Source organism: Castanea sativa, chromosome 7 (genome assembly GCF_040712315.1).
Source record: "Castanea sativa cultivar Marrone di Chiusa Pesio chromosome 7, ASM4071231v1".
Classification (NCBI taxonomy): Eukaryota; Viridiplantae; Streptophyta; class Magnoliopsida; order Fagales; family Fagaceae; genus Castanea; species Castanea sativa.
This window is the reverse complement of record NC_134019.1, coordinates 38,291,303-38,301,954: the sequence shown is the minus strand read 5'-3', so window position 1 is coordinate 38,301,954 and position 10,652 is coordinate 38,291,303. Positions and strand designations below refer to the sequence as shown.

At 35.9% G+C, this 10,652-nt stretch overlaps 1 protein-coding gene across 1 annotated transcript; it reads left to right on the top strand.

Moving 5' to 3' along the window:
• The first annotated feature begins 4,623 nt into the window (after window positions 1-4,623).
• LOC142642181 (DNA replication licensing factor MCM4) lies at window positions 4,624-10,568 on the top strand. The gene is made up of 18 exons (XM_075816536.1): window positions 4,624-4,737; window positions 4,832-5,530; window positions 5,607-5,735; window positions 5,845-5,926; window positions 6,654-6,786; window positions 6,873-6,944; window positions 7,032-7,154; window positions 7,243-7,356; window positions 7,475-7,687; window positions 7,778-7,876; window positions 8,103-8,263; window positions 8,605-8,701; window positions 8,792-8,953; window positions 9,386-9,466; window positions 9,547-9,625; window positions 9,731-9,867; window positions 9,963-10,016; window positions 10,143-10,568. Exons 1-18 carry the CDS (start codon window positions 4,704-4,706, stop codon window positions 10,215-10,217), a joined length of 2,544 nt encoding a protein of 847 aa, XP_075672651.1. The 5' UTR covers window positions 4,624-4,703; the 3' UTR covers window positions 10,218-10,568.
• Window positions 10,569-10,652: the final 84 nt, after the last annotated feature.

The following is a 10,652-nucleotide window of genomic DNA, read 5'->3' as shown; positions in this document are numbered from 1 at the left end:
GCTGGTTTTCCAGCTCACTAGAAGTTTGGCTACAAACTAGTATCAACTTATGTTTGCATAGTTTTTCATGTTAAGGTCGCATAGAATATAAACCAAAAATCAGAGGGAATAAAAGTCTATAAATACTGCAAATTCTTATTAATTCCCAAGTTCAATTGATCAATGATCATACTTCTCATTTTATTAGAAGAAATTGTTTTGTCTCTTAAAACTAAGACTGTGTTACTTGCCAAAAATCAGAGGGAATAAAAGTCTATAAATATTGCAAATTCTTATTAATTCCCAAGTCCAATTGATCAATGATCATGCTTCTCATTTTAAAAGAATTAATTTTCTTGTCTCTTAAAACTATGGTTGTGTTACTTGCCTAAAAATCAGAGGAAATAAAAGTATATAAATGCAAATTTTTATTAATGCCCTAATCCAATTGATCGATGATCATGCTTCTCCTTTTATGGGAAGAAATTTTTTGCCTCTTAAAACTATGATTGTGCCACTTGCATCCTGGTATACCTTTTTCTTATAATCAGTTCCAAGTTAGGACAAAAAAAAATAAGTGTTGAATTGACGACCAGACATAAAATTTAATTATTGTATTATTAATAAATTACGAGGAAGTCATTATAGTAAAAGAGAAGTGGTCGTGGCAAACAAAAAGCTCTTGAAAAGCCATGCCTAGTTTCTTCATTTGATACACTTGCACTACCTAAAAGAAGTCAGAACTATTCTATTCTTCCATACAAATTGAATCATGAATATGGGCGACTTTTAAATCAAAGTCGATCTCCCTATATGTTTCTAAAATGTTTTTGGAAACACTCAAAATAGTGTTTAATGGAGCCAAAGTAATTTGGAAGCTAGTGAACATTTATGTCCCCACAATGATTAAGTGGTTGAAAAGTGATGAAAGGGATATGTTGCGAATGGGAAAGATTTAGGGGCCAACCCTATAGCTCTTTGTAATATCAACAACTGGCCTTGGTGAATAGGGTTTGAAACTTGTAATGTAATGCAAACAGATATTGTGGAAGACATAAAACGTATTGTCATGTAATGCTCATTGTCGCACAGATTGCTTACTTGGGAGCATTTCAAACAAATGATTTTACTTTTTACATTTTTCTTTGAGGAATGCAAAATGACCATACGGATTTCTGACTTGTGATGATGCTTGGTTAAGCAAAGGGTGAAGATCATGTACTGATAGAAACTGTTGACTACTTTGTTCTACCATGATCATTGATTCAGATCAGAATAAGTTGGTGAAACCAAACCCACTATTTGGCTCACAGTGAGTTTACGGCGACGGTTTTGGTGATGCACAGTTCACTCAACTGTGCGTTTATATCCAATTGCTTGCTTTTAAATTTTTAGTTTTTGATTTATTTAAGGAAGTTCTATTTTTTTTTGAGATGCATAATTCTAATCAATTCTCATTTAAAAGAGTTGGAGGGGGGTAACAACTATATAATACTACATGGAATTGGCTAATAAACTGTGGCACTCGAATGGTTTTATGCTTTCTAAAGTGAATATGCTATGGTTCAACCTACTTGAGGGAGCACCTATACTTTCCCATCCTTGTCTAGGCTCCTTTAAGTATCGGTTTCTCAAAGAGTAGAAAGGTATATCTATGGTCAAAATCACTTTATATGATGGTACTTAGGAATTTTATTTAACAAGGACAAAAATGAATGGCAGTGAATGGAAGAATAATAGAGAAATGTAACATTATTAATTAGTAGTTCATGTTGCATTTTTGTTAAATATATTGTAAGTTGCAATATTTAGAAATTGGATCAAACAAGAGTCCAATTGTGAAGGTAAGGAAAGGAAATTATGCATTAGTTCACTTGAGCGGGGTGTTAAGTGAAGCTCTTTATTTTAAATTCTATTGAGTCCCATTGTGAAAGTGAAGAAAGGTAATTCTACATTAGTTCACTTGAGCGAGTGTTAAGCGAAGTTCTTTGTTTGAAATTCTAATGAGTTGTCTCAAGCGAGGTTCAAGCAAGATTGACACGTGTTTTACTAACCAATTTAACATGATTTCATGCTAAATTGTTAAAATTGTTTTACTGCGTGGAATTGGCTAATAAACTATGGTACTAGAAAAGTTTTATGCTTTCTAAATAAGTATGTGTGGGTAGCGTAGGGGTACTGGTTCAACCTACTTGAGGGAGCACCAATGCTTTCCCATCCTTGTCTAGTCTTCTTTAAGTATTGGTTTCTCAAAGAGTTGAAAGGTATATATGGTCATAATCACTTTATATGATGGCACTTAGGAATTTCATTAAACAGGTAGGACAAAAATCAATGGGAGTGAATGGAAGAATAGAGAAATGTAACATTATTAATAGTTTATGCTGCATATTTGTTAAATATATTGTAAGTTGTAATTTTATAAATTGGATTGTACAAGATTTAAATTGTAAAAGTGAGGAGAGACGATTTTGCATTAGTTCGCTTGAGTGAGTGCTAACTGTTAAGCGATGCTCTTTGTCTGAAATTTTAATGAGTTGGCTTGAGTGAGTTTTAGGTGAACTTCTCTATTTAGAAATTTTGAAAAGCTGGCTCAAACAAGGTTCAAGCAAGATTGACACGCGTTTTATTGACTAATTTAACATGATTTCATGTGCCTAATGGTTAGAATTGTTTCCAACTATTTTTTTGAAAGGTTATAACTTCTGACTAGTGTCTTTCCATGGTGCCTACTCATTTGAAATCTAACTATATCTTTAAATAGAGGACAAGTTCAGTTATTTTCTGCAAGATAAATATTATTTTTGCAGAACAAATTATAAAAAGAAGCTCTTGAGTATTTTTAGAATTGTTATATCTAGATACTCAAGTTTTGTATCTAGATACAGTGACTACTGACTACAAACCTCAAAGCCTTCCCCAACGGTTTAGAAATGGAATGAGAACTTCTAATAATTTGTTTATGGAACTTCAAGCAAACCTTAAGAATAGGGGCGGAACCCCACTTATTAATGGGGGGCCTTCCTAATGTACTTCCTAATGTATATGTATTTTACATCAAGATTAAACCTTAAAATTAATAGTTGGTCCCTCCAAAAAAAATAAGAGCTAGCCCCTGCAAATAAAAAAATAGAAAAAAATAATTGAACAACTAATTGTTGTGTTTCAAAACATAGCTGGTAATTACAACAAACTATCCACCTTGTAACAAAGAATAGTACTTTTTTTTTTTATAAATGTTTTTTCCTCTCTTAATTGATAATTTCTGATTATTGAGTTCAAATAGTAAGTTTAAAAAAAAAGAAAAAGAAATTTTCTCTTGGAGTTATTTTATTTTATTTGGGCTAAGCCTTTTGTTGTTGTTGTTGTTGTTGTTAAGTTTCAAATTATTTGTTAATACTTGATTTAGACACAAACGTTAAATGAAAAAAGAAAAAGAAAAAGCTACACTAAGGATATTTAATGTTAGGGGGTGATAGTATATCAAAAATAATTTTCTCTTGGATAAATATACATATACATTTTTTCAATTTGGGACTAAGTTTTGTTGTTGTTATTAAGTTTCTAATTGTTTATAAATGCTTGATTTAGACTAATAATGTTGAATGAAAAAAGAAAAAGAAAATATTTAATGTTAAGGGCTGATAAACTCCAAAAATGAGAGATTTAAAAAATTACGATTAAATAATAATACATTCTTTTTTTTTCTTTTTTTTGTTGAGAAACTGGTACATTCTTGTATATATTGATTGCAAAATAGATAATTTGTGTATTCTCATATATATATATATATATATATATATATATAACCGAAACCTTTAAAACTCTCACAATTTTTCACGTTAGCACAATATTTAAATAAAATTATTATTTTAGTCCAAACTTAACTAGTAGTAAAACTCTATCCCTCTAACAAGTTCAACTTAAACTCAAACTCAAACATTGATAATCTATATAAAAATAAAAATTATGATAGGACTAAAAAAAAAAAAAAGACTCATGTTGATAATTGTGGCAAATAAAACATCTCTATTTTTTTGGAGAAAAATTAAAGATGCAACCTATGTCTTCTAGCCTAGAGAACGATAAAGTTGTATTTGGTATGTTATATATAAATTTGTAGAATTTGGTTTGGTTCTAAAGTAGAATTTGATTTGTTGATCTTAATTCTTCATCTTAAATGTTTTTTTATTTAGGTTCATGTGATTTTTTGTTTTTTTATTAAAAGCTATATTTTTGGTTAAAATTATTTGTTTGGATTAATTTCAATAATTTTTTTTTTTTCAGAATGTCTATTTACACCTTGTTTGTTAAAGATTATAACAATGATAATTTCCTTTCTATTCTATTCTATTCTATTATATATATACACAAACATTTTTGCCAAAAAGGAAATACATGGGAAACTAATGGGCCTAGTCCTGGGCCTGGGCCTGCTTTAAGGTTAACGGCCGATTAAGGCTCCATTGATTGGACTCCCAGCGTCTGCATATATTGTCCAAAAGACAAAAATAATCTAATCGGCCGAACAAATGTCAAACATCCAGGCCCTAGCTTTATGAAAAGGCCCAAATGTGTTAAAACCCATTCAACAAAGCCCACAAAAAATTTCTGGCGGGAAACTCACTCCCTCTTCCCGCCATTTCTTCTTCCTAACCAAAATCACTTTCCGTTCTCACCTTACAATCTTTCACTCACTCTCTCATTTCTCTCTCTCTCTAGCAATGGCTTCTGATTCCTCTCCCGCCAATTTCAACGGTAAACTCTCTCTCTCTCTCTCTCTCTAAATATGTGTTTGTATATGTATTTCATTGAATCTCAGTTGATGTCAATTTTGCCCCAATTTTCACAGGACCGACCTCTCCCGATGACTCCTACTCTAGCCCAATCGGCAACACCTTCTCATCCCCCGGCGACGCCAGGCGGCGGAGCCGGCGCCGATCCACCACTCCTTCGGCATTCGCAACGCCGCCGCCGAACCAATCCCGATTCGCCACCTCGGATGCGAACCCAGCCCTAACCCCCACCCCGTCTTCGCGCCGCGGCGGCCGGCGTGGAGGGAGAAGAGCTACTTCAACTACTCCGGTCAATGCCGCCGCCACTCCCACCTCCACCGACGACGCGCCGGCCTCCTCCGAGGGCGGCGAGGGCTACGACGCCGACGATGCTCGGCCGACGTTCGTTTGGGGGACGAACATAAGCGTCGAGGATGTGAACGAGGCGATTTATCGGTTTCTGAAGCATTTCCGGGACAGTTCCACGGCGTCTCAGTCGGAGGATGGGTTGCTCAGGGAAGGGAAGTATGAGATTGCGATCAAAAGAGTCATTGAAATCGAAGGCGAGTCGCTCGATGTCAATGCACGCGACGTGTTTGATTATGATCCTGATTTGTACACCAAGATGGTTAGGTACCCACTCGAAGTGCTTGCGATTTTCGACATTGTTTTGATGAACATGGTGGGGAGAATTAACCCCTTGTTTGAAAAGCACATTCAAACTCGGATTTTCAATCTCAAGAGCTCAACTTCAATGAGAAATCTTAACCCATCTGGTTAGTTTCTCTTTTTTGCTTCTTATACAATTTTTTAAACCCATATTTGTACTGATTTGGGTTGTGTTTTGATTAGATGTTGAGAGGATGGTATCTCTAAAGGGTATGATTATTCGAAGTAGCTCGATAATTCCCGAGATTCGGGAAGCAATATTTAGGTGCCTTGTGTGTGGTTACTACTCAGACCCTGTTGTTATAAATAGAGGTAATTTCAATTGGGGTGTTTGTGATTGTTGGTTTAATTTGTGTCAAAGTAATTGCTTTTTTGTTTAAATGAATGTATTTAGTAGCTGTTGACTAGTGAGTTTTATCAGGGCAAATAACTGAACCCAAGATATGCTTGAAGGAGGAGTGTCAAGCTAGGGACTCCATGACACTGGTTCACAACCGATGCAGGTAAACCATAGCTTGTAGACTGTAAGAGTATTGTAACCAACTCCTGCTTGTAACAAAATTTTCACTTATTTTATCTTTTGCTGATGTCTGTAGTTCATAGAAGATTCTTTATCAACAAATTATTTTTATATATTTTAATTTTTGTTGGGAAGGGATATTTGATGTTCATTGAAGACTCCAATTTTATTGTTGCTTGCTGTCAACATAGCTAGCATATATGAAACTGTACAGAATCTGATATTGTTTGAGGTGTTTAATTAGTCTGTCCATCTCTTGGGAACTCAACTTTCCAAACAGTGTAGGTCTCCCTCTTTGCTAGAATGCTCTGTATGGTTGTGGTTTCTTATATAAACCATTGAGTTCTATAGACTTTTGTGTGCGTGGTTTTAAGCTGACATTGAATCACTTACAATTAATCAATTGGAAGTGCGTGTAGCCCAACTGAAGATGAAGTTCAAATCCTTGTTTAAAGTTTAATAGTGGCTGAATAGAGTCCACATTTGAATTCCTTCATTCTAGTTTCAGGAAGCTTATGTCAGGTCAGTAGTTGGGTAACACCTTAATCCATATTCTAGTCTAATCAATCAAGCCAAAACACCCAAATATCTGTATGGAGAGTGAGACAAACTTTGTTAGGATAAAATGGCTTTCATGGACTTGGTAATTGAATGCTGTATTGTTTCAATTAAATGAAGTCATGATCAACTGGTTCTGCTTCCAATTTCAGGTTTACAGATAAGCAGATTGTGAAGCTTCAGGAAACACCTGATGAGATTCCTGAAGGAGGGACACCACACACAGTGAGCTTGTTGATGCATGACAAGTTGGTAGACACTGGAAAGCCAGGTGACAGAGTTGAGGTAAAACTACACTGTAACGTGTTGATCTCATGAAGAATCCTCACATCTTTGTATATCCGATTAATGAGTTCCTCTCTTTGCATTAGGTTACTGGGATTTACAGGGCTATGACTGTTAGAGTTGGACCAGCACAGAGGACTGTAAAGTCATTATTTAAGGCACGTGTACCACTTTGCCCTCTGTTAAATGTAATGGTTGTGAACGATTTTGTTTTGAGTATAACAATATTTTCCTTTTGATTACAGACTTATATTGATTGTCTTCATATAAAGAAAACCGACAAGTCAAGAATGCTGGCAGAGGATCCCATGGATGTTGACAACCCAACAGGCAGAAATGTGGAAGATATCTCTTTTGACGAAGAGAAGGTATGTCATTTTATACTTTTTTTTCTCTCCTCTGGAATAGGTTTAGTATCTATTGCCTTTTTCAGTGATATCCTTGTTCATGTTGAAGGTGGAGCAATTGAAAGAACTGTCAAAACTGCCTGATATATATGATAGACTAACCAGGTCGTTGGCACCAAACATCTGGGAGCTAGATGATGTGAAGAAAGGCCTTCTCTGTCAGGTAATTACATAGATTGACTCACTGATTCACAATTTCTTGTTGATAGATAAGCTAATTTTGTCATTTTTTCCTTGTTCTTGGTAATGTTTGTGATCCTATATAAGCTATTTTTGTGCAGCTTTTTGGTGGAAATGCTTTGAAGTTGGCATCTGGTGCTAGCTTCCGTGGAGACATCAATATCCTTCTTGTTGGTGATCCTGGAACCAGCAAGTCCCAGCTGCTGCAGTACATACACAAGCTATCACCCCGTGGCATTTACACCAGTGGGAGGGGAAGCTCTGCTGTTGGGTTGACTGCTTATGTTGCCAAAGATCCTGAAACAGGGGAAACTGTATGATCCTATGTTATGCGATTCTTAAGCTATTTTGTAGAAATATGTGAAACCGTGGAATTTTGATTTTTTATTTTAATCACTCTTTAGGTTCTGGAGAGTGGAGCCTTAGTTTTAAGTGACAGGGGCATTTGCTGCATTGATGAATTTGACAAAATGTCTGACAATGCAAGGAGCATGTTACATGAGGTTGGTTATATTAGCCTTTTTCCACTCAATTGCATGAGGTTGGTTGGTTATAGGATTGTATGTTACTTTTGGCAGAATATGGCATTCCACAAGAGTGGGATGCTAAGCAGCATTGGTAGTTATTACTTTACATTTTGACCTGATTAATGCACTCCATGACTTCTGTTTGTCATCCATGCACTGCACTTTTTACATTCTGTCTTTAATTCTACTTCAATTCTCCCAGGTTATGGAACAACAAACCGTGTCAATAGCTAAGGCAGGAATTATTGCATCCCTTAATGCTAGGACTTCAGTATTGGCTTGTGCAAATCCAAGTGGTTCCCGCTATAATCCTCGTTTGTCTGTGATCGACAACATACACCTTCCTCCTACCTTATTATCCAGGTGAGAAGATACCATCGTCATGCTAAGAAACTAGAATAACATCATAGGTATGAGGCATACTAAGTGGCCCAAAATATTTTGTTGCTATGGGATTGTCTTTGTGTGCCCAGTCTGAGTAAATTTGTCGTTGCTGTAACTAAAATTGTTGAATTGGTTCTGTTTTTACACGGAATGAACTGTAATCCCATAAATACCACACCCATGATGGGTTGGACCCCAAATCTCCAGTTTGGAAGGAAAAGAATTGCATTATAATGCCATCAAGATAGCTTTACATTTGGTGTGATCAATTGGTGTGGCTATTGTTAACTAGAACTGCACTATTTGTAATGCTTTCTCAGGTTCGATTTGATTTACTTACTTCTTGATAAGGCTGATGAGCAGACAGATAGGCGCCTTGCCAAGCATATTGTTGCATTGCACTTTGAGAATCCTGAGGTCTGAAGAACCCATGCCATCTTCCTTGTTTAGGAATCAATCTTCAATTGTTTCTTGTTCATCTGTAAAATTTCCTTTCTCTATTTGCAGAGTTTAGAACAGGATGTCTTGGACCTTTCTACGTTAACTGCATATGTGAGCTATGCCCGGAAGCATATTCACCCGCAGTTATCTGATGAAGCCGCTGAAGAGTTGACTCAAGGGTATGTTGAGTTGAGGAGGAGAGGAAATTTCCCAGGAAGTAGCAAAAAGGTAAACAGTTCTGACATGGTTCCTAATGGGAATCTCATGTTTACTTGCTCAAATAAAATTGATAAATTAAGCTTTCTTGTATTATATGACCATGTTCTCCCTATTTAGACAATTTCTTAAACCTGTACATGATTCTATATTTAACAGCACATAGATAGTAGTATGAATAATTAACATATGATAAAGCAAAGTATTGATGGACATTTATATGCATTCTTTTTCCCGTCATATGATGCCTTTTTTCTAAATATGATTTTCCTTACGGATTTTTCCCCCTAATTTACTTACTACAAAATTCATAATGATTTTAGCTTTGTATGTCTTTCTGTCATGCATTTCCACATAAATTCTTGCTTCTGACATCAGAAATGTACTTATTTTAAAACTTGTTTTATTTTTGTCATATGTTCCTGGATTGGACAAATTCAACAGGTGATAACAGCAACACCTAGGCAGATTGAGAGTTTGATACGCCTTAGTGAAGCCCTTGCTCGAATTCGATTCTCAGAATGGGTTAGTAATGCTTGCTTTGTGTTGGCTGTGCACAGTATGTTCATTGAGATTAGAATTCATATATTTCATGATGCATGCAGGTTGAAAAGAGTGATGTAATGGAGGCATTTCGGCTTCTGGAAGTTGCAATGCAACAGTCAGCAACAGATCACTCTACTGGTAGCTATTCAGTAGCACTTAAGAATACAAAAATCCCCCTACCTGATTATGTTACACAGTCAAATAAATCTTAATGATGTGTTTCTCCAATATTTTTCTTTTAAGGAACCATTGACATGGATCTTATCACTACTGGAGTTTCGGCTAGTGAAAGGATGAGACGAGAGAATGTATTATCAGCAATTCGCAGCATAATTATGGAGAAGATGCAGCTTGGGGGGCCCTCAATGCGCTTGTTGGAGGTGTGCAAAATCATCATATTTAATTTTTTTTTTATTATTTAATTTTATATGCTATATCACAACCAATGCCTAAATGTGCTTAATTTGACCTGTAGTTGCTGGAAGAGTTGAAGAAGCAGAGCCCTGGCCCTGAAGTTCACCTCCATGATGTAAGTTTATAGCTCTTTATCTCTCCCTAGCGCATGCATTCGTATGCAGGCATACACACTCAAAACAGTTTCAGTGAATGATCATGCTGATGGTTACATTTTTTTTTTTTCCGTTTAAATCTTCAGCTTAGGAATGCAGTTTCAACTCTCGCAAGTGAGGGATTTGTATCTCTCCATGGTGACACTGTGAAAAGAGTATGAGGGGAGGGAAAGAACTGGTGTTGGTTGTTGAGATTGTTATGCCAGAGCTACAATGTCCAGGCTGACCCGCTTTCTGTAACTACATCCATATCCAAAGACCACCAATTTGGCTACACGAGGAGTATGCTAAAATGAAGTTTCAAGGTCTGGTGTGATGCTTGTATATGCTTTTTGTAGCTCATAGCCTTTAGTTGAGTGTACTAATCTTTCCATCGATATTAACTTACCGTAAGTATTACTCTAAATCTGAAAGCAGACTCTACATGTCTCCACCAAGCATTTAAACTATGGTGTTTTAATTTCACTAGAAATAGGTAAATTCTATGCTATTGTGATTCTTGCATGGAGGAATATATGGTGTGCAATCTAATGACTTTGTAGATGAGAACGGGGAATGAGTTTGTAATGAACTCTTGAACAAAATTCTGTGCATCC